Here is a 24,246-nt window from a genome sequence, read left to right as displayed (position 1 = left end):
AAGGAAGTTGGAACCGGCGACCTTTCATTTCGAAGCCAAAGAAAAATAAACATGAATGTTTCAGTCTTGCTAAGAATGGAGGCTAGAGAGATAAGCAGAAAGCCTTCTTCTAGACCTGCTATTCACTATATGGTATCCAAAGCCTTTATGTGCACAACTTTTATCTTATCCAACATACCCTCTTATTTTGATGAAGCTTATATGTTTCATCAGAACATACATAGAAAGTGAAAAAAAGATAGGGATTTCCTGATGGCTCAGATGGTAAAGAATCTGCCTGCAATGCAGGAGACCTGGGTTCAATCCCTGGGTCAGGAATGTCCCCTGGAGAAGGGAATGGCTACCCACTCCAGTATTCTTGCATGGAGAATTCCATAAACAGAGGAGCATGGTAGGCTGTAGTCCATGGGGTCACAAAAAGTCAGGCACAAGTGAGCAACTAATACTTCCATCAAAATAGACCATTTCTGGTGATTTTGTGGTAAAAATTGAATGCTTCATTTTATCACCCTCTTTGTTTAAACAGATTCTTGAATATGAAGAGAAAAGATGACTTCTAGTCTTGGAATAGAATTCCTAGCCAAGCTTGAGCTGGACCTTCCCAAATACCCACATAGGTGTTTTTACTCCATTAGGATCACACTTGCATCAAGGGAACCGTTCTGTACACGGGTTCTCAGGGTATTCTCTTCCTCTGATTTCTTCACAGGTGGGAAATTGGCAAGTGGAGTCCTTGCAGTCTCACCTGTGGGGTTGGGCTACAGACCAGAGATGTCTTCTGCTCCCACCTGCTTTCCAGAGAGATAAATGAAACAGTCATCCTGGCTGATGAGCTGTGTCGCCAGCCCAAGCCCACCACGGTGCAAGCTTGTAACCGCTTCAACTGCCCCCCAGCTTGGTACCCTGCGCAGTGGCAGCCGGTGAGTTCTGAGGCTAACACAGTATTGGAGTTTGTGTTTGCAGCAGTAGCTCAGGACAGGGGACTGTGTTGTCTGAGAGTGCTGTCCCATTAAAGGAATCTTCAAGATCCGCTCAGGTGTGTCCGACTCTTTGCAACCCTATGGACTATAGCCCACCAGGCTCCTCTGTCCATGGAATTCTCCAGGCAAGAATACTGGAATGGGTAGCCATTCCCTTCTCCAGGGGATCTTCCCAACCCAGGGACTGAACCCTGGCCTTCTGCGTCTCCTGCACTGGCAGGCGGATTCTTTACCTCTTGAGCCACTGGGGCTTCCCAGTACTCCCACAACCTTATTTAAATTCAGATCTTTTTATTACAAATAGCAAGCTCTTTCCATTCTACCACCCACAGTGATCTCCAAAAGCAACTCAAATGACCCATCTCTTAACCTGAAGATATTCCTGACAAAGTTTTCACTGAGCTAAGGAAAAAAATTTTAAATAAGGACTGTGTGGTGGGTAAATTTCCATAACGCTAACTTTTCTGAATGTTTGCTCTTTCTAGTTTTTTTCTGTTTAAAATTCTAAGAGATAAAGATACCAGGCGATAGCTTTTCTTTTCTTTTTTTTTTTTTTAACATAATTCCTTAGCAAAATAGGATGTTAGAAATCAAGTCAATTCCAGACTTTTAAAATTTTCCTGATCCATGGGGAACTATCATTTTAAAGCAAGGGTTGGCAAACTGCTGCCCAAAACCAAACCTAGTTCATGACCAATTATTGTAAATACAGTTTTTTTGGAACACAGCCACACTGTTGCACTACACGGGCATAACTGCTTGGTTGTGACAGAAACTATATGGTCCACAAAAGCTAAAACATCTACTCTACCTCTTTACAGAACAGTTGGCTGACCCACTCTAAAGCATTTATTATAATAATAAAAACACAATTATTTTATCCCCATATCCTATCTAAAATTAATATATATTTATCAAACTAAAGTTAAGTACCTTTTTTTGCATGCCTTTAAAAAACATAAGACCTTTTTTTAAAGAAAACACTTTTAATCTTACAATGCAGTACCTTGAAAAGTACGGTAGTACGTACAGCAGCTGGTATCCAGGGGCCAGCATCAAGTGAATGGGCAAGAAGAGTTACTGACTGGAGGAGGGAGAGAAGGTGGAAGATGGGAGAGCTGAAGGGTCATCAGCAGTAAGAGATGGAAGGCAAACTGCAATTTCACTCACACCTTATGAAAAAACATAAGATTTTAGATTGATTACTTGGATAAAATCTTACTGTGCAATTGCCTTCTTATTAGAATATCCCTCATAGTTTTAAAGTGACAAAAAAAGGTCCTGGAAAATAAGCCTGAAAAGTAAGGGAGACATACATCCCAGTTTTACTGAAACAGTTTTTACTCTCAGAAGTGGCCCAATTAGAATGATAAATGATGCAGTCATCAGACTGAGAAGGAGAGAGAAGGAAGCCTTGGTCCTGAGACAAGGAACTGCCGTTTCCATGCATCCTCTGTGCTTCTTCAAACCAGTGGACAGGGCCCCTTCCTTCCCCCTTCCCCTTCCTAGTAAAGTTCTCAAGGAATCAAATAGTAATAAGTGAGCAAAAGACTCGGTGTAAAGCATCTAGAAGCAGACATGGACGCTATACTGTCCATGTCTGCTTGGATATATATCCTTTTAGAACCTAAATGTATATGATTAAGTTCATAACTTCCATGCTACTGTGTCAGTGGAAATCAAGAGAATATTGTGTACTTTGAACACTTTGTGTACTATTGTTCTGTTAAGAAATATATATTATTATATACCTAATTGAAGTTAATCCTCATAACAGTCCAGTGAAAAGTAGATCTTATTGTCTTCATTTTAGTTTTGAGGCTCACAGAGCTAGCAAACCTAGGAGTGGACATCAGCTCAGTTTTATGTGATCCCTTCCACGATACCCCATTGTTGGAAACCACTGTGGCAGGAAAGGCCCTCAAGGGCTTACATAGAAGCCGCCTTGTTTTATGGATGATGTAACTGTGACCAAGATATAGTTTTGCCCAAAATCACAAAGCCTAATCCAGAACCCAGGTCTCCTGATTTCTGGTGCATTTGTACTTTTACCTTTAACTATACTCCGGCTCCATACTGCACCACTAATTTATGATCATGCTAAGAAAAGATGAGGAATCAGCCTAGATCAACCTCTACTGTTGAAACTAATTCCCTGAATTTTTAGTTTGTGTTGCCATTAGTACCTAATAAGTTCTGCGTAAAATGTTTATTGAATGATAAAATGAATGAACAGATCAACAGTACCACCCACAAACCCTGGAATGTTTTTTACTTTATATCCCACTGATGGGTTTGTTTCATGATTGTAGGTCATAATACTGATGATGGAAGTCAGCGAAGCACCAGCCTTTTTCAGTAGTTGCACATGCTGCTGAGTAATGCCGGGGACCTATGCTGTTCTTTCAGTTTTTACAGCACATCCATATGCATGGTCTTTTTTGCTCTATTGCCAACATTACCGCCCCCATGCCCAGCGGTCCTATTGATATCAGCGGATTTCTAAAGAGTCAATTATTCTTCCATTGTCCATTGACCTTGGGCCTGTTGAGATATGTATTTATTTTGAAAGCATTTTCTATTTCACTTCATTAGGGAGAAGCCTTTGAGATAAGTTGGATTTAAATCCACTTTTCAGATCAAGGAAGTAATAGTAAAGAACTCTTTGAAGTTTAGCCAATGAACCACTGACTATACTTTATCAGGACTTTTTAAAAGATTTTGTTTCAAACCCAATACATAATCGTTGTGAAAAATATTCAAACATAATAAATAAATAGCATAGAAAGTGAAAGCCATGAGGGATTCTACCTTCCACAGAAAAATTCCTGTTGAACACTTGGTGCCTAGGAATCCTTGGTCACTTTGAGGAATCTCTGAACCTGGAGAAAACAATTGGCTATTCTTCTTATATCATTTCCTAGAATCTTACATCTTTAGTTTTTTAGGCAAAATCAGTTACCACTGACCACTTACTAGGAGAAAGGAAGTCATTGTTCATGCTTATGAAATAAGTCAGGAATAATTTAAGCATCTCCGGTCTACTTAGCAGTTGTCCTAGGACACCACTTAGTTGAGATATCGGCTATTGGCTGTACATTTGCCGACCTTGCTGGGGCCTGTAGTGCACAGAAGTGTCTTTTCCGTTCAGCTGCCTGGATGCCCCAGGAGAGAGGGCTGAGTGTTTCATCCTTCAGCAGCCAACGTACAGTTTTTTTCTTACAAAACAAAAGGAGAGGGTAGATCCAATGCTTCATTTAAAGGACGACAGATAACATCCTGATGAACACTGGCCTGTCTGACGGAGAAAGTCCCCCTCCTTGCTCTCTCAATATTGGCCTGCCACTGACCTCATGCATATTACATATGCTTTTCTGGGGGGAAAAAATACAAATTATGTAAGTTGTCATTTACCAACTAGGAATGCAATCTCCTTTGTCCTTCATAGAGCATTTACTAACAAGTAATATGTAGCCAATATTTACACATTCTATAGGTCTGAGAAGTCCAAGTATTTATGTTAACATTTTAGTTTAGAAATAGTTAAGGTGAAATGAAGCACAAATCTAATTTCTAATTCTAGCTTTGGTTTTTAGGATGCCATCTTTATTTCCTTTCTACCTCTTAGTCCCTACTGCATCTCTTGGTTTTCATCTTTGGTCTTGTGTGAAGGACTCAATATTTATCAATTTAGCTATAATGGCTTGTTGAGATTTTATGGTTGACTTGGGCCCCAGTCTATGAGGTCGAAAAGAGTCGGACATGACTGAGTGACTAACACTTTCACTTTTGAAACACTTAAACATTTCATGAATTAGCCTCCCAAATCCTTTATAGTTTATTAAACAGGCACCCACACTCCTGCTGCTGCTTCTCCTCCTCATCACCATCTTTCATGTTGACTATATATAATACTTCTAATTTTTTATTGAAGTATAGCTAATTTACAATGCTGCATTAGTTTCTGGTGTATAGCAAAGTGATTCAGTTTTATATATTTTTTTTCAGATTCTTTTCCATTATATGTTATTACAAGGTATTGAATATAGTCCCATGTGCTATACCATAGGTCCTTGTGTATGTATCTGCTAATCTCAAAGTCCTAGTTTATCTCTCCTCTAAACCCTGCTATCTACTTCAGTAACCATAAATTTGTTTCCTATGTCTGAGGCTATTTCTCAGTTTTGTAAATAAGTTCATTTGTATCACTTTTTGGATTCCATATATTAGTGATATCGTATATTTATCTTTCTTTGACTTTCTTCACATAATATGATAACCTCTAGGTCCATCTATGTATATTAATTACTTTTTAAATACCTCATGAGAGATCATTTTCACAATTGGCATGTTACACCACCATGATTGAGAACCTTTGATATATATGTATGAGTAAGTGTGAGACACCTTGATCATGACAGTCTTCTGTGAGGATTTTTTTCATTGACTGTCCATGGTCATATAATAAAGCCAAGTGGCTTAGTCAGGCCGTCATTCCTCTGCATGTCTGCCCCTTCACATCTCTAACTCTGGTTCTCCCAGCCCTGCTTGTACATCCCTTCTGCCCACACCTCTCTGCCTACCCGCAGTTTTCCACCTGTCTACCTGTCAGAGCCCCCAGGAGTCCCACCTCTCCCACCAGGACTCCTCTCCTGTCCTCCTGCTCTGCAGCAGCCATTCAAGGTCAGTGCTGCTCATTTAACAGTGAGATCGCACAGTACTTGGGCAGGTGAAGCATAGAGAAGGATGCAGAAAAGTACATGGCAAGTGTGCCTGTTCATTTATTGAGCACGTGGTACATTTCAGAAGCTTCTTCTTATTCTAATAAGAGCAGCACTTACTGTGCATCAAGTGTAGTATCAAGCCACTTAATTTTATATTCAACTCATGTAATCTTCAGTAGCCTTAATGGGATAGTTATTACTATGATCCCCATTTTGCAGATGAGGAAACTGAAGCACTGTGAGATTAATGTGGATTCAGATTTTATGTAGTAGAGTTCGTTCTACTGAGCTTCATTTTCTCTTTTAAATTTTTTGTTAGTTTATTTCTTTTTGGCTGTGCTGAGTCTCCATTGCTGCATGCAGGCTTTCTCCAGCTGCAGCGAATGGGGGCTGCTCTCGGGTTGCGGTGCACAGTCCTCTCGTTGCAGTGCTTTCTCTGGTTGCGGCTCACAGGCTCTAGAGCACTGGCTTTAGTAGTTGTACATGGGCTCAGTTGCCCCTGCAGCATGTGAAATCTTCCTGGATCAGGGATGGAACCCATATCCCCCAGCATTGGCAGGCGGACTCTAAACCACTGGAGTCCCAGGGAAGTCCTTCATTTTCTCTCTTAATCCTTATAGCAACCCTTTGAGGAAACAAGGCTCAGAGAAGCTGTGCTTGCCCCAGCTCACACAGTCAGTAAATGGAAAAAAGTCTGTGTGCTTCAAAACCCATTCTCTTTTCCACTGTGCCGTGCCTCCTTCCCAGAATGTCCTTGCTGTTTGCTCTACAGTATTACGTTGTGAGTAAATCTGATATCAGCCTAGTATCAGCAGTTAGGTAAAAGTCAGGATTTGTTACCTCGAGTTGTTCATCTGTGTGTGGCTCCTACTGCTGCTCTAACAAATTACCACACACTCAGTGGCTTAAAACACCATGAATTTATTATCTTACAGCTTGGGAGGTCAGAAGTCTGAAGTCAGTTCCTACTGGCTAAAATCAAGGTGTTGATTTTAAAATCAGGTCTTCATTCCTTCCCGAAGCTCTAGAGGAGGCTGTGTCACCTTGCCTCTTCCAGCTTCTACAGGCTCCTGGCTTCCTTGGCTCATGGCCCCTTTCTCCAGCTTCAAAGCACTTCACTCCAACCTCGGATTCTGTCCTTATACCCTCTCTGTCTGACTCTGATCCTCCTGCCACCCTCTTATACCTTCATGACTACATCAGGCTCACTGTGATAACCCAGGTAATCGCCATGTCTCAAGAGAGTTAACTGAATACCCTCTGCAAAGTCCCTTTTACCATGTTCACGGGTTTCAGTGATAAGAACATAGATATCTCTGGGGTCAGGACTCAGCCTAGACTGTGGGCTGACAAGGCCTATTAGTCTCCATTAGGACAAGGTCCTTGAGATTCAGAGTTTGCTTTCTACTCCTCCTAATCTTGTCACTGTTTTTGAGCCTTATATGCATCAATCTTCTTTGCTTTTATTCTAAAAAAATAACTTTAAAATAGAAGTGAGGAAAAAAGAGAAAGATGCAAGGAAGATTAAACTGCAGTGAGAGACTCCACTCTGAAGCATCGTTTATATTTATCTATATTACTTGTGTTTTACATGCAGGACTGTATCCACCCACTCTACATACATATTGCGTGCATCTGTGTAGAGACTGAAAAGTCACCACAACCCCTATTTTCCTTCCTTGCTTAAAACTGTGATTATGTGGTGATTTCCCTGTAAACCTTTTCTTTTCTTTTCTTTTTTTTTTTTTTAATCAGGGTTACAATTCAAAATGCCTATAGTTTAGCTATGTAAAAAGACATATGAGAGAAAAGGCCCTGCTGGTAATATTCAGGAAAAAAAAAAAAAGAGAGAATTTTAATGATAACCATAAATGCTTGTGAATTAAATTTTTCATTTTCTAGATCTAAACACACCACACAGAGAAGAATAACTTTGGTCTGGATTAGAGGGCTGAATTCTGGCAGAAAGAGTCAATGTGGTCATCCGTTTTGTTATATACCAGTGACTAAAATGTAAATCCTCATGAATCAGAGACATCTTTATTTAAAATGTTGTATCCAAGAAGGAAAACAAAAAAACTTATTGGAATATTTATCTTATTTTTAGTAGTGTACTTCATAAAGAAATGGATGCATGATACCTGGTGGCTCAGTGGTTAAAAAAAAAAAAACCTGGGTGCTAATGCAGGAGACACTTGTTTGATCCCTGGGTCCAGAAGAAGACCCCTGGAAAAGGAAGTGGCAACCTACTCCAGTATTCTTGCCTGGGAAATTCCATGATCAGAGGAGCCTGGTGGGCTACATTCCATTGGGTTACAAAGGGTCAAATACAACTTAGCAACTAACAGCAAATGCTATCCATGCTTCACGTAGTAACAGGAATATTAAACCCAGAAGATGCCCTGCACACTCCTTGTACTTCCAAGATTAAGAAAGCTTAATTAATATTAGATGACCAAGATAATTTTAACTCACAAAATGATCCAGATAGAAATTCTGTTTTTATTTAATAATTTTGTTTAGTAAGTGAGATTCCAGTCCTCATGTTCTTTGTTTTTCTGAGCCCTCCTGCAGTTTGACTCAGTTTTGACCCCTGTTACATACTAAGCACTCTAACTGCCCCTTGAACCTCTCAGTCTCATGTATCACCAAGTTACCTCCAATGATGAAGGTCTAACACCAATCTAACAGTGTCAGACTTTATTTTGGGGGTCTCCAAAATCACTGCAGATGGTGATTGCAGCCATGAAATTAAAAGATGCATACTCCTTGGAAGGAAAGTTATGACCAACCTAGATAGCATATTCAAAAGCAGAGACATTACTTTGCCAACAAAGGTCCGTCTACTCAAGGCTATGGTTTTTCCAGTGGTCACGTATGGATGTGAGAGTTGGACTGTGAAGAAAGCTAAGCGCCGAAGAATTGATGCTTTTGAACTGTTGGAGAAGACTCTTGAGAGTCCCTTGGACTGCAAGGAGATCCAACCAGTTCATTTTAAAGGAGATCAGTCCTGGCTGTTCTTTGGAAGGACTGATGCTAAAGCTGAAACTCCGATACTTTGGCCACTTCATGCGAAGAGTTGACTCTTTGGAAAAGACTCTGATGCTGGGGGGATTGGGGGCAGGAGGAGAAGGGGATGACAGAGGATGAGATGGCTGGATGGCATCACTGACTCGATGGACATGAGTTTAGGTGAACTCCAGGAGTTGGTGATGGACAGGGAGGCCTGGCGTGCTGTGATTCATGGGGTCGCAAAGAGTCGGACACAACTGAGTGACTGAACTGAACTGAACTGAACACCAATCTTGATAACACACCTACCTGCCACCTTCCCCAGCAGACCTGATCTTCCCTCATGAATCTGGTACTGTGAGTGACACCACTATCTAGCCTATCCTTTCGTGAGAACCTGGAGCTATCTCAGCCTCGTTTTTCCTTCACACTCAGTCAACACGCAAGTCCTGTTGATTCTACTTCCTGTATCTCCCCAACCCCCATTGTTCTCTTCCTCTCACATCCTTCTTTCACTGCCTTGGTTTCAGTCCTCACAACTGACCAGACCATTATAAAACAGCCTTGTACTTGCTGTCCCTGTACTGTCTTGCCTAACTCTGGTCCAATGCTTCGTAACCTGGTATCAGTGGTTTTTTACTACAGGCCCTCTGTAAAGCCTTTAAAATATTAACATGTGCTCAGAATCCCCAAGTAAGGGAATGGCATGCACTGCCATTTAGACTTATTTGACCAGGAAAGCTTTTCTCCATAGCACACCTGTGACTGTCTCACAGGGCAGTACCCATTGGAACCCACTGGCCTTTGCTACCTGAATCATTTCTACAAGTTAAATCATGTTACCTCCTGCTTTAAAACCCTTAATGACACCCCAAAGTCTTAAAAGTATGTCCAATTATGTCCAAAGTCCTTCACTCTCAGCTGCTACTCAGTCTTGTTTCCCAATGACACATCCCCATGAACTCTAACCTCTGTCTTCTCAGGACTGCTCAAGGTGTGAGCATGCCATGTTCCTTCACAGACTATCTGTGCACACATGGTCCGACTCTGCCAGCACTCCCGTTTCCCTGGCCATCCCTTCCTATGTCACTTCCTCCACAAAGCCTTCCATCTTTTCCATCAAGACTGGGTTGCACTCTCCTCTTTTGTAAAACTGATCACATGCATGCTGCATGCTAAGTCGCTTCAGCCATGTCCAACTCTGTGTGACCCTATGGACTTGTGGCCCGCCAGGCTGCTCTGTCCATGGGATTCTCCATCAAGAGTACTGGAGTGGGTTGCCCTGCCCTCCTTCGGGGGATCTTCCTGACCCAGAAATTGAACCCACATCTCTTACATCTCCTGCATTGGCAAGTGGGTTCTTTAACACTAGTGCCACCTGGGAGGCCCAAAACTAATCTCACTTTATGGGAAAGTACAGTGACTGAACTGCAGATACCTGAAGCAAAGTGACCATCTCACAGTCATCTGTAGTCCCTAGCACCTAAGACAGTGCCTGGCAATCAGCAAGTTCTCAGGAAATGTTTGAGGAAAGAATGAATGAGCAAATGAAGAAAGGCATGAAATGAGTTAGAATCTATTAGCAGAGCACATTATATTAAAACTGGAAAGTTGACCTTAGAAACAGAATGTGGATATCACTTGTGTTGGGCTCAATAATGTGACTTGAGGTACGAAGGAAATAAACTCAGCTCCCAGTGAATTGAACTACCAACATGAAACCAAAAACGTCAAAGGAGGCAAAATTTATGACTGTGCTGATCATAGGGAAGTCTTTAAAAATTCAGGACACTCAGGCCATTGTACTTTTGTATAGAAACATAACTTTTAAATATTCCTCATATTGTATTGTTTTTACTTTTCCTATAAAACTAATGAATCCATGACCTTATATCATGAAATATGCATGGCAACAAGGATAAGCAATATAAATGCTATTTTGGGTTATTTATTTCATTTATGGCATATATTTTAAAACAATGCCCATTACCAGAGATCTGCTTCTTCATACCACAATATTGTTTTCAATGATGATTCATAAAGCAAACATTTTTCATTTTGTTTTATTAAATTTCTCTTGCTGCTCCCTTTAAAATATTTTTCTCCTTTGCATTCTGCCTCTCACATCAGGACTGTCAGCTCACCAGGTAACCTTGACCTGTTCACAAAGTCACCACAGACTTTGGAAGCTTTATTAATTTGAAATTTCATCTTCTACAATTTTTTAAAATATTTGAAAACCACCTTTTAATCAGTGTACACACCAGGGAAACTTTTTGAGCAAAGATGAGACAAGCATTTAAAAGCCAAATCCCTGATGACATTAACCCAGCCAGAGGGTTGTCTGCCATCCCTGGAGGGTCACAGTTCCCAGCAGAGCACACAATGCATCTGGCTGAAACCCACCAATGACTGATGTAGAAGCAGCATCTGGCTGATGATAAAACAGTCCGATAAAAGGTGAATGTTCAGCCCATCAGCTGAATGTTTGTTTTACATCTTTTCAACATCTGGCTTTTTGGCTCTTTTGTTCATCCAATCATCAGTTCAACAAACATTTATGAAGAGTACACTCTTTGCCAGATGCAATAGTAGGCACTGGGGAATAGAAAGATGAGTGTGTTCCCTTTCCTCAAAGTCACATACCCCTGTGTACATGTAGGGAGGCGGAGGGAAAGATCAGGGCCATAAACGACCAGCCCTAGTTGGGGAGGTGCAGCACCCTTCCAGGTCAGGGTTGGGTAGGAGGTGACTTCTGTACCATAAGGCAGAGGGGTTAGAAGAGGCTTTCCTGAAGCAGTGGCCTGTGAGCTGGGCCTTCAAGGATGTCCTGGAAGTTTCTGGCTGGACAGAGAGGTGAAGGGCATTGCTCCCATAATGAACAATGTGGTCAAAGGCCATAGCACAGGAGGTATCTGTGTGCGCAGGGAAGGGCAGACTGTCCACTGCAGCTAAGGCAGTGGCCGTGGCAGGCCGGCAAGACATGTGCTCGGGAAGCTCAACACAGATGAGAGTGTGAGGGCCCTGAAGGACATTCTCAGCAGTCTGACTTTATCTTAGAGTGTTGAGAATCTCCTGCAAGTTGTCTATGTAGCATGCATGCTAAGTCACTTCAGTCATGCCCCACTCTTTGTGACCCCATGGACTGTAGCCCACCAGGCTCCTCTGTCCATGGGATTCTCCAGGCAAGAATACTAGAGTGGTTGCCATGTCCTCCTCCAGGAGATCTACCCGACCCAGGGATCAAACACACATCTCCCTCATTTCCTGCATTCACAGGCAGGTTCTTTATCACTAGTGACACCTGGGAAGCCCATTTCTATCCAAATCAAAATAACAAGCTGATTTTTTTTTTTTTTTTTTTTTACTTTTCTTGCAGGTATTTGGTCATCCAATTATCATGGAATTCCGTATGGTGTTAGGGGGAGTCTTCTGAGGGTTTGGCCCTTAAATTAGGTCCTATCTGAAAAGTGATATCCCAGCTCTGATATTTTGAGTGGTCACCCTCCTATGTACATTTTATTACATCTCCACCCTTAAAATGAAACCAATCATCTTTGTCCACTTCCTTAGTTTGAGAGAGAGAAAGTTTACCTGCCTCTTTTCCTTATTGTCACATTCATTAAGATGCTTAAGTCTGAGAACTGTTCTTATTCTGGCACCTGTTTATTTTGGAAGCATTTGTTCAAATTGAATGGACCCCCATACACCTTATGTGATACTCCAAACAACCAGTGGTTCTAACAGAAGCTGTTCTGGGTATCAGGTCCCCACACCCGCCCTGTCTACCCCATGTTTATTTTAGTCCCATTGGAAATGGTGGAGAGGCATTCATTTGGAGAGATGTTTCTGAATCCTGTTCAGGCGCTACGACGTGTCCAACTCTTTGCGATCCCGTGAACTGCAGCATGCTAGGCTTCCCTGTCCTTCACTGTCTCTCAGCATCAGTGTCTTTTCCAATGAGTCTGTTCCTTGCGTCAGGTGGCCAAAGTTTTGGAGCTTCAGCTTCAGCATCAGTCCTTCCAATAAATATTCAGGATTGATTTCCTTTATGACTGACTGGTTTAATCTCCTTGCCATCCAAGGGACTCTCAAGAGTCTTCTCCAACACCACAGTTCAAAAGCATCAATCCTTCGGTGCTCAGCCTTCTTTATGGTCCAACTCTCACATCCATACATGACTACTAGAAAACCATAGCTTTGACTATAAGGATTTGTTGGCAAAGTGATGCCTCTGCTTTTTAATATGCTAACTTTGTCATAGCTTTTCTTCCAAGGAGCAAGTATCTTTTAATTTTGTGGCTACAGTCACGTCCACAGTGATTTTGGAGCCCAAGGAAATAAAATCTATCACCGTTTCCACTTTTTCCCCTTCTATTTGCCATGAAGTGATAGGACCGGATGCCATGATCTTAGATTTTGAATGTTGAGTTTTAAGTCCACTTTTTCACTTTCCTCTTTCACCTTCATCAAGAGGCTCTCAATCCTGGTTATACAGAATTACCTGGGAGTTTTAAAATTTTTCTACATTTAAAAAATTAACATCTGGGACATACTTCCCAGAGGTTAATAGATATGAAATGGGGCCCAGGATTCAGGACTTTTTAAAAGCTCCCAGGTGGCTTTAAAGTATATCAGGATTGGGACCACTGAGTAAGAGAGTGACATCTGGGCCACAGCAGCATTCTGACTCTACTCAAGGACATTGTATCACCCATCCTAACCTTGACTCTGGGCACCTCCCCCCCTTACAGTTCTGAGTCCAGCCCACTGAGCACAGACCCCCGTGAGTTCTGAGTGGTCACTGCTGCAACAGGAAAAGCTCCTATAGCACAAACACCCAGCCCTAAATTTTCAACAAGCACAAGGGCAGCTGATTCAAGAAAAGGGACTCTTCTTGAAGAAAACAGAGGTCTCCTTAGAGTTTTTACAATAAAATTATCCCAGCACAGAGTAGTAATGATTTGTACATTATTTAAGGTTACATTTTTTTTCCAAGGCAATGGCACCCCACTCCAGTACTCTTGCCTGGAAAATCCCGTTGACGGAGGAGCCTGTTAGGCTGCAATCCATGGGGTTGCTAAGAGTCGGACACGACTGAGTGACTTCACTTTCACTTTTCACTTTCATGCATTGGAGAAGGAAATGGCAACCCACTCCAGTGTTCCTGCCTGGAGAATCCCAGGGACGGGGGAGCCTGGTGGGCTGCCGTCTATGGGGTCACACAGAGTCAGACAGGACTGAAGTGACTTAGCAGCAGCAGCAGCATTTGTGTCTATACCTCCTGTAAAATTTTTTATACAATTTGTACAGTTTACTTGCCACTCACAGTACATGTTGTTCCATACATTCTTGAGCCTGTATTACACCCAGTGGTTGGTCTCTCCCACTCCTCCACCTGTATATTGCCCCATCCCCGCCCCCAAACTGCTAACCACTATTTTGTTTTCTTTGAGTCTATTTCTTTTTTGTTGTAGTCACTAGTTTGTTGTATTTTTTAGATTCCACATATAAGTGATTTCATACAGTATTTGTCTTTCTAATTAGGGTTCAGTTCAGTTCAGTTGCTCAGTCATGTCCAACTCTTTGCATCCCCATGGACCGCAGCACACCAGGCCTGTCCATCACCAACTCTCAGAATTTACTCAAACTCATGTCCATTGACTCAGTGATGCCATCCAACAATCTCATCTGCTGTCATCCCTTCTTCTCCTGCCTTCAATCTTTCCCAGCATCAGGGTCTTTTCTAGTGAGTCAGTTCTTCACATCAGGTGACCAAAGTATTGAAGTTTCAGCTTCAGCATCAGTCCTTCCAATGAATATTCAGGACTGATTTCCTTTAGGATGGATGGGTTGGACGGATTTAAAAGGATAGGAAACCCAAAGTCACAATAGCTTAAGTAAGAAAGAAAAACGTTTCTCTCTTATATACACACAGGCCATCCAGGGCCAGTATGGTGTCACCATCAGGATGTTAGGCTGCTTCCATCTTTTTACCTATCACTGTCTAAGACGGAAGGTTAACATGTTCATATTGCAGCCAGCAAGGAGGAGAAGGGGAGGGGGAAATGCCACACTCTCTTTTTGTGTGTTTTTCCATGAAGCTGCCCACAACCTTCCATGAACATCCCTTTGCCCAGCACTTAGTCACATGGCACCTTCAAGGAAGGTCAGCAAATATAGTCTGTATGCCAAAGGGTCCTGTGCCCAGCTAAAAACTGAGCATTTCTTTACTATCGCAAAGGAGGAGCCAGTCTTAGAGTAACAGCTTCCTGCCCCATCCCTACAAATAACTGGGTGATATTCATTCAGTTACATGTAAATGACCTGTTTGATTGGGGGCCTGTTGAAAACCACTAAAATGGGGAGATTTTTCTTGTATCCCAAATGTCCATGGCTCTTGCTCCCACTGCCCAGAAAAAAAACACCAGTCCTATAAGAAACATATTCTAGGAAATTCAAAAAACCAAGCCTCAGACCTGCTCCACCTCCAATAGGTTAGAGAGGATGGGCTCTGTACATGGAGAGAGGAAGGGCTGCCTTTTCTGCAGACTAATTCCTCCAGATTTACATGGATGCCAGGAGCTCTCTCTGCTTCATTCTGGAAGAAGCACAGATTATCTTCACTGCATCGTAAATATGTTTAACACTCTATTATATCACCTGTTAAACCAGTTGTCTTGGGTGACTGCATGCAAATCATAGTTTAGAAACAACTCTCTAAGATTTAAAGGCCCTCAAAATTCCTGGATGCTCTAGTTAAATGTTTAAGATTAAGAGTGGAGTGTGTAGACTTTGCTACAAAAATGCATTTCAAGGAGGGGAAACAATCTCCTTTGGGTTGGTTCCTGGGTTTTCTTCCCTATTTATTTATTGTTTCTTTTCTCACTCTGCAGTAAGCCAAGGCTAAGGTAAGAACTGGATTGGCAGTCAAACGTCCTACTGTCTTACGCAGAGTCTGCTTTCTCTTCCTCCCCTAGTGTTCCAGGACCTGCGGCGGGGGCATCCAGAAACGCGAGGTTCTTTGCAAACAGCGCATGGCTGATGGGAGCTTCCTGGAGCTTCCCGAGACCTTTTGTTCCGCCCCCAAACTGACCTCCCAGCAAGCCTGCAAGAAAGATGACTGTCCCAGTGAGTGGCTGCTCTCAGACTGGACAGAGGTATGTGTGCTCCTCAGAAGGAGATAACAAAAGAGGCATAAAGAGGAGAAGGCACCCAGACTTACAGATACAGAAGGCGAGAACAGAACAAAAGAATCCTCCTAGCACTGTGGAACAGAGTTTGTGTGTGTGTGTGTTGGGGGGAGGGGGTTGTTGTTGTTGTTTAAACTTATTTTCTTGGCTGTCTTGGGTCTTAGTTGTGTCATGCGGGATCTTTCATTGCAGCCCATGGACTCTCGAGTTGTGGCACATGGGCTTAGTTGCTCCGCAGCATTTGGGATTTTAGTTCCCCAACCAAGGATCTAACCTGTGTCCCCTGCATTGCAAGGTGGCTTGTTAACCAATGGACCATCAGGGAAGTCCCTGAGTTGTTTTTGGTTTTTTTTTAATCTTCTTTGCAGTGTAGGTAATTTACAATGTGGTGTTACTTTCAGGTTTCAAGATTGCTAATAAGTTTTATAAGATGCCACAGCAAAGTGAATCAGTTATACATACGACAGAGTTTTTGTAAGCATTGTTACCATAGTGTGTAACTAGCTTTTAACTAGGCTGCAGGATGGGAGTTGTTAAGCAACCAGCCCTCACTCAACAATGAGGAGTGGAGAATTGAAAATGGGCCCTTCATAGAACAAACCAGGCCTCGTTTGTACTATTTGGATCCAGGATTTTACCGAGAACACCGGGTTCCTCCTCTCCATTCACTCCCACCTTCCTGACATCCCCCCTCCCCCTGCCGCCCACCCCACATCTCTTACTCCCAGATGTTTCTAGTCTCTCCTCAGGAAAAGCAAAGCCTCTCTAGTTCTTTTCATCCAAGTTACTGGACAATGAGGCGTATGATTTATTAGGAAAAGAAGGCCAAGGAAATCCTGCCTCCTTCCTGTCAGTTTCCTGGATCCAAAACGTCAACAGCTTCCCAGCAAGAGAAGTTGATTTCCCCCGATGCCCTGCATCTGGGGAGATGACCACATCGGCATTACCATTCCTGACTTACCTCATCAGTTAAGGATAGACCCCCGACTAACCTGCTTCTCTAAATCATTCCTACTTCAACACTCGCCTGAACTAACTCATCAACACCCAGCTCCAACTTGTTTTCAGCATCTACTCCTTCTTTGACTCGCCTGCAACTCCTTCATAGGCCCTAGTGTCTTCCATAAAAACCACCCCCACCAAAAGTCTCGCCTTGCAAGTAGTTTCAGCCAAGAACGGAATTACGAGGCCTGAAGTGAAAATCTCAGGGTCCGAACCAGATTCAAGACCCTTCTCTTTCTTGCCTAGAAGCCTCTGGATTGGCCTTGTCGAACTCTCTGCCTCCTTTGTAGACCATCCAGCTCATAGGACAGAGCTGCTGCTGCTGCTTGAAATCCATCACAGAGGTCCTTGCTGCCCCAGAGGGGAAAGCAGCTGCCTCTGAAAATGAAGATGCCACGTCATCCAGCCTGTATTCTGAGAATTCTCGCCCCACGTTCTATCAGCCCATGCAGAGGTCCATCAGACGACGCCTGCCGAGTACACTGCGGTTGAGACTTAACCTATGTCACCGTAGGCTTTGCAGTTTGGCAGTAAAATTTGGCCTTCTGATGGTAGCTCCCCGCAAATGTCTCAGAACAGATGGGGGAACAATTTTTATCATCTTTTAGAAGTAATTTAGAAGGATGAAAGATTTAATGTGTGGGATGAGTGTATGTGTATGTGCATGTGTAAATATGTTAGTGACAATTTTTCCATGGGATGTTGATTTAGGGTATAGTATCGTATAGGAAATATAGATCAATGGAACAAGATAGAAAACACAGAGTTAAACCCACACACCTATGGGCACCGTGTGTGTGTGTGTGCGCGTGTGTGCGAATGCTCAGTTGCCAAGTCATGCCCAACTCTTTGCCACCCCATGGACTGTAGCCTGCCAGACTCCTCTATCCATGGGATTTTCCAGGCAAGAATACTGGAGGGGGTTGCTATTTCCTCCTCCAGGGAATCTTCCCAACCCAGGGATCAAACCCGTGTCTCCTGCAGCTCCTGTATTAGCAGGTGGATTCTTTACCACTGAGCCACCTGGGTGGCAGAAGATGAAATGGTTAGAGAGCATCACCAACTCAATGGATATAAATTTGAGCAAACTCCAGGACATAGTAGAGGATAGAAGAGCCCGGTGTGCTGCAGTCCATGGGGTCACAAAGAGTCAGACATGACTTAGCAACTAAACAACAACAATCATGTATGAAAAATCATTAACATCAGTGCAGGTGAGAGCACTGATGTATTAGCCAAGTAAGTGGCTCTAGATGAAGATGGCCTCCCAGGGGTGTATTGTAAAAAGTATTGCTCTTCTAAGTCTGTCAGTGGCGGTCTTCCACAAGTAGGATGCCAAGAAGGGGACTTCTATGTATTAGAGTTGTCCTTCCAAGTTCCTGGAGTTTGTGGCCTCTGAGCACATAGAACTCAGAGAGGATCTGAAGGAGGGACTCTTGTGATTAGGCATTCAGCTCAGTCACTCAGTCGTGTCTGACTCTTTGCAACCCCATGAATCGCAGCACGCCAGGCCTCCCTGTCCATCACCAACTCCCGGAGTTTACTCAAACTCATGTCCATCGAGTCAGTGATGCCATCCAGCCATCTCATCCTCTGTCATCCCCTTCTCCTCCTGCCCCCAATCCTTCCCAGCATCAGGGTCTTTCCCAATGAGTCAACTCTTCGCATGAGGTGGCCAAAGTACTGGAGTTTCAGCTTTAGCATCAGTCCTTCCAATGAGCACCCAGGACTGATCTCCTTTAGAATGGACTGGTTGGACCCCCTTGCAGTCCAAGGGTCTCTCAAGAGTCTTCTCCGACACCAAAGTTCAAAAGCATCATTTCTTCGGTGCTCAGCTTTCTTCACAGTCCAACTCTCACATCCATACATGACCACTGGAAAAACCATAGCCTTGACTAGATGGACCTTTGTTGGCAAAGTAATGTCTCTGCTTTTGAATATGCTATCTAGGTTGGTCATAACTTTCCTTCCAAGGAGTAAACGTCTTTTAATTTCATGGCTGCAGTCACCATCTGCAGTGATTTTGGAGCCCAGAAAAATAAAGTCTGACACTGCTTCCACTGTTTCCCCATCTACTTCCCATGAAGTGATGGGACCAGATGCCTAAGGTGCCAGTAAGTAAAGGAGACCTGTAGAACAGTATCGTGTGTACTTGAGAGTTCAGACTCAAAGTCAGGCAAACTTAGGTTCAAATCCTGACTCTACTACTTACTGGCTGTGTAACCTTGGGCTGGTTACTTGACCCTTCTAGGCTTTAGTTTGCTCAACTGAATATTGGCGATGATAGTTATGTCCACTAACATGGTTATCAGTTATAAATGATGCAAATAAAGTACTCTGTGCCTAGTAAAAGTTAACCCTTATCATGGTTGTGATTTCCTTCTGTCCCTCCTCATTGTCAGGAAAAGGAGAGGAAATGAAAGAAAGCTCTTGACTGGCTGGATCCAGGATTATGGTTGAGACCTCCCACAGGCTCTGCTGGTCTTCCTAGGAGGCAGAAGTTGCATTTTGAGAACTAGGAATAGTTAGCCCTTTTATCCAAGGAATGTTACTAGGTTCTGCATTATCTGGGTTGATGAATGGAAATTCCAAACGTTGAGATGGGGCTGGGAGTGGTGGGATTTTAACCCATATTCACTGGGGATAAACTCGAGCTGGTGCCATACAAAACTGCTCCTGGGGGTGTTCACAAAGGCTTCAGTTGGCCCTGTTATCCCCACAACCCTTCCTTTGGCCCTCTGGCTGGGGTAAGACTTGCATTCCACACCCCCCACATGACTCCCTTTGGAGAAAGGAAGACCTGGATGATCTATGGGTGTTTTTCATCCTCAACTATCTGGGCTTAATCTCACGGTTACTGCACAGAATCCCTTAGAGACAGAATTAAGCCAAAGTTTTAAACACTTCAAATACAATTACTTTCAGATTCTATTCTGAGAAAAGGTCTCTCAAAAGACCTTACTTCTTTTCTTTAAAAGAAACACTTGCATCTCTTGAAAGAGTTGGCTATTCAATATTTTTAAGTCATATTTTTATGGAAATTCCTTCCTCCCCCAAGCATAAAAGAAATTAAAGTCAAAGCAGTCAATTTTAGAGCTAGAAGGAACTTAGGAGAGCCTATAGTCTAGTGGTTCTTTAAAAAATTAAAGCCACAAAACACTTTTTTTTCATTGAAATGTTTCAGTGAAGTCAAAAATCTAAAACAGAACAAATCAGAGTTATTTGGTGGAAGTGTGGGTAGGGGTCCCAGATCCCCAAATGATTGGGTCTGTAGATCACTTGAGAAGCCCCAAAATCACATCCTCAACATAGCTAAAGAACACACTTTGAAAATCCCTGCTCGAGTATAGTCTCCCTGTTTCAGAAATGTGGAAATTGAACCTAGAGAAAGAACTGGATTTGACCAGAATCATAAACTGATCTTCTAACACACGGTCCATTTTTCCATTTCTGTACTTGGCAACACTCAAATGACCAGGCTTTTATAATTTCCAGGCTCTCTACCCCCATTCCACCTGAGCCCTGGATTTGGTGCTGTCATTTACAATAAAATAAGGGGTGGGTGGAATCTGGAATCCACGCTCTTGAGGGAACAAAAGCAATGGGCTTGATTCTCATCTCCATTTTTTGCATCTTAAATGTCTTTTAGGGTGGTGGATATCTCAGTGCATTGCATGGAATAGTTCATTTCCATGGGCTAGCATATGAAACTTGGAAACCTAAGATACTATTTTTTGGTTTCTACTGTCATTTTTCAAGTTAACGTGGCATGCTGCCATGACCCTAGTTCAGGCCTTTATCATCTCCAGCCTGGACTACTGTGGCAGCCTGCTTAACTGACTGACATCTTTGCCTCCCATCCATCTCCTACTCCTATCCCTCCCAGACACTGTTGCCAGATTAACCTTCTCAAAACACCTCCTTCATCATTTCACTCCTCCCTTAAATGGCTCCTTATTGCCTTATGGACCAATTCCAAACCTTCCGTCTGAAAATTAAAAGTCTCCAACATCTGGCCCCAAACTACCTCTTGAGCTCCTGACACTCTCCACTTGGCCTTTCTGTTCAGTCAAACTGGTTCAGCTCTGTCCCCAAGCCTGCCTTGGCCTTGAGCACTGAACTCTTCCACCTTGATTCTCTATAGTTCCCTGCCTTCCATGCTTACTCCTGGTTCTCTAAACCCCTCCAGACACCAACCATCTTCCAGACTAGGCCAGGAAATCACTGGTATAACTTGAGCATTCACCAGTTGTTAGCATTCATTTTATGATATCAATACTTCACTTACAATCTTATATTTTTACTAAGTTCTTTTATTGCTATTTCTTTAAACAGCTTTATTGAAGTATAATTTATATTCTTTAAATTCAACTTAGCATAATGTGTTCAGTGTTTATCCATGTCATAGCACATTATCAAAACATTCCTTTTTATGGTGGAGTAACATATTCTATTAGTATAGACATACCACATTTCATTTATCCATTCACCGGTTGATGCATGTTTGAGTTGTTTCCATTTTTGCCTATTAAGGATAATGTTGCTATGAACCTTAGCATACCAGTCTTTATGTGGATGTATGTTTTCATTTCTCTCAGGTAATATACCTAGGAGTGAAATTGCTGGGCATGATCAGATGATAAAGAATCTGCCTGCAATGCAGGAGACCCGGGTTTGATCCCTAGGCTGGAAAGATCCACTGGAGAAGGGAATGGTTCCCCATTCCAGTATTCTTTCCCAAAGAAGTCCATGGACAGATGAGCCTGGTGGGCTACAGTCCATGGGGTTGCAGAGAGTTGAACATGATTGAGCAACTAACACTGGAGAAGGCAATGGCACCCCACTCCAGTGCTCTTGCCTGGAAAATCCCATGGACGGAGGAGCCTGGTACTCTGCAGTCCATGGGGTCACGAAGAGTCAGGCACGACTGAGCAACTTCACTTTGACTTTTCACTTTCATGCATTGGCGAAGGAAATGGCAACCCACTCCAGTGTTCTTGCCTGGAGAATCCCAGGGACAGAGGTGCCTGGTGGGCTGCCGTTTCTGGGGTCGCACAGAGTCGGACACGACTGAAGCGACTTAGCAGCAGCAGCAGAGCAACTAACACACACACGATAAATATATGTTTCTTAACTTTTTAAGAAACCATCAAACTTTTTCTAAAAGGGCTGTATTTTACATTCCCAGCAGCATTACAGGAAGGCTCTAATTTTTCCACATCCTCACTTATGATAATAACACTTATTATTGTCATTTTGATTATGAAAATTCTAGTGAATATAGAGTGCTATTTCATTGTGGTTTTGATTTCCATGTTCCCTAATATACCATTTCATTTTAATAATGCATTTGGATTTCTTCTCATTATTTGATAACACCCCTTTGAGGTTAGGAATCGTCTTACACATCTTTGTCCCATAGCATTTAGCATTCCACCTCAAACAAAGTAGATGCATAAGAATTATCTGATACTTGACATTAAAATATTATAATTAATTTGTAAAGGAAGGAGAAAGGAATTAGCATGAATTGAATGTCATTTCTGTGTGTGAAGTTTTAAAATATATTATCATTGAATTCCCAGCCTTGCCAAATAAGTTATAAGAAGTGAAAACAGACTCAGAGTTTAAGTGACTTGCCAACTAGTGACATGCAGTACTGAGCTGGAATCTGAACCGTGGACTCTATAACTGTAACTCTAAAGCCCAGACCATAAAAGTAAAAATAGGTGAAATGTCCACAGGAGACCTGAGACCAGAAAAGAGTGTGGGTGCAATGTGGATGTGTCTTTTCATACTGTAACATAATTAATTTCTCTCTTTCTCAGTTGCTATTGCTTTTCCAAGCAATTTTTCTCATATTTTGGTGAGTTTGAGAATCCATACGAAACCCACTAGCCTCCAGTTCTCCGCATTTACATGCATTTGGCCTTTCTTCCCCCACCAGTGTTCCACGAGCTGCGGGGAGGGCACCCAGACACGAAGTGCCGTTTGCCGGAAGGTGCTGAAAACCGGTGTCTCATCAATTGTCAATTCCTCCCTGTGCCCACCCCTGCCATTCTCTTCATCCATCAGGCCCTGTATGCTGGCCACCTGTGCAAGTGAGTACGTCAGTGCTCTGGGATGGGGAGAGAGCAAGAGCAGTAGCTTTCCCTGAGCCCGAGAGCAGTGGGGATAGTCAGGCAGTAAAGCCCTCAGAGGGCATCAGGCTGGTGATCTCAGCTAGAGATGGAAAAGGAATCTTAATTACACGTGGCCAGGCAGAAGGCTCTTCTCCACTGGGGGAAAACCAGCTTGCAGGAGGTAGAGCAAAGTGCACTTGCTGGCATGTGAAGATCTGGAAGCTGGAGTCAGTATATTACTAATGAAGTCTAATGTGACCCACTCCAGGATTTTAAACTAAACAGTGTGTTCTGTTTACTAGTAACCCCTAGAGGTATAACACTTCTGAGGTCTTCTCTCCATGTATATGGTGGCCGTGATGCTCTGTAGGACCCAAAAGGGAGACATTCTCCTTCTCTTTGTCCTCTGCTGCTTTTTATGATTCTGATTTCTTCCTTTTTAAAAAAATATTTGTAATTATTTATTTTAATTGGAGGCTAATTACTTTACAATATTGTAGTGGTTTTTCTCATACATTGACATGAATCAGCCATGGGTGTACATGTGTCCTACATCCTGACCCCCCCCCACCTCCCTCCCCATCCCATCCCTCAGGGTTGTCCCAGTGCACCAGCTTTGAATGCCATTTCATGCATCAAACTTGGGCTAGTGATCTATTTCGCATATGGTAATATACATGTTTCAATGCTATTCTCTCAAATCATCCCACCCTTGCCTTCTCCCATAGAGTCCAAAAGTCTGTTCTTTATATCTGTGTCTCTTTTGCTGTCTCACATATAGGGTCATCGTTACCATCTTTCTAAATTCCATATATATGCATTCCATATATATGCTGTATTGGTGTTTTTCTTTCTGACTTACCTCACTGTATAATAGGCTCCAGTTTCATCCATTTCATTAGAACTGATTCAAACATGTTCTTTTTAATAGCTGAGTAATATTTCTTTTTTTAAAAAGTCCTTTTAAAGAGAGGAACTGTCTTTCTCCTAGAATCACCCTCCATCTAGAACCCTTCCTCTCAGTTTCTAGGGTTAGAAAGCCCCAAGAGAGTGATAGCAGGTTGCCCAGCTGCACCTCCTTAGCTCTCCCATGCTTGATTGTGGCAGCAGCTTGATGGTCCACAGTTGGTAGCCAGCTCCTCCCGTAAAACAAGGCAGGAAGTGAAGGCCCTGGCCAAAGCAAACTCTAAAGCACTTTCCCTCTCCTTTCTTT

General features: G+C 42.7%; 1 protein-coding gene across 1 annotated transcript in view; it reads left to right on the top strand.

Annotated features, from left to right (window-relative positions):
• ADAMTSL1 (ADAMTS like 1) overlaps nt 1-24,246 on the top strand; it is a 1,145,195-nt gene that overhangs the window by 955,220 nt on the left and 165,729 nt on the right. Inside the window, exons 19-21 of the mRNA XM_055577966.1 lie at nt 710-920; nt 15,697-15,876; nt 22,859-23,012. Coding sequence (XP_055433941.1) covers nt 710-920; nt 15,697-15,876; nt 22,859-23,012 — 545 coding nt within the window. The remainder of the gene's footprint in view (nt 1-709; nt 921-15,696; nt 15,877-22,858; nt 23,013-24,246) is intronic.

This window comes from Bubalus kerabau, chromosome 4, assembly GCF_029407905.1.
Source record: "Bubalus kerabau isolate K-KA32 ecotype Philippines breed swamp buffalo chromosome 4, PCC_UOA_SB_1v2, whole genome shotgun sequence".
In the NCBI taxonomy this organism is placed as follows: domain Eukaryota; kingdom Metazoa; phylum Chordata; class Mammalia; order Artiodactyla; family Bovidae; genus Bubalus; species Bubalus kerabau.
Note: the sequence above shows the minus strand (reverse complement) of the source record. Positions and strands in the feature narration are given on the sequence as shown.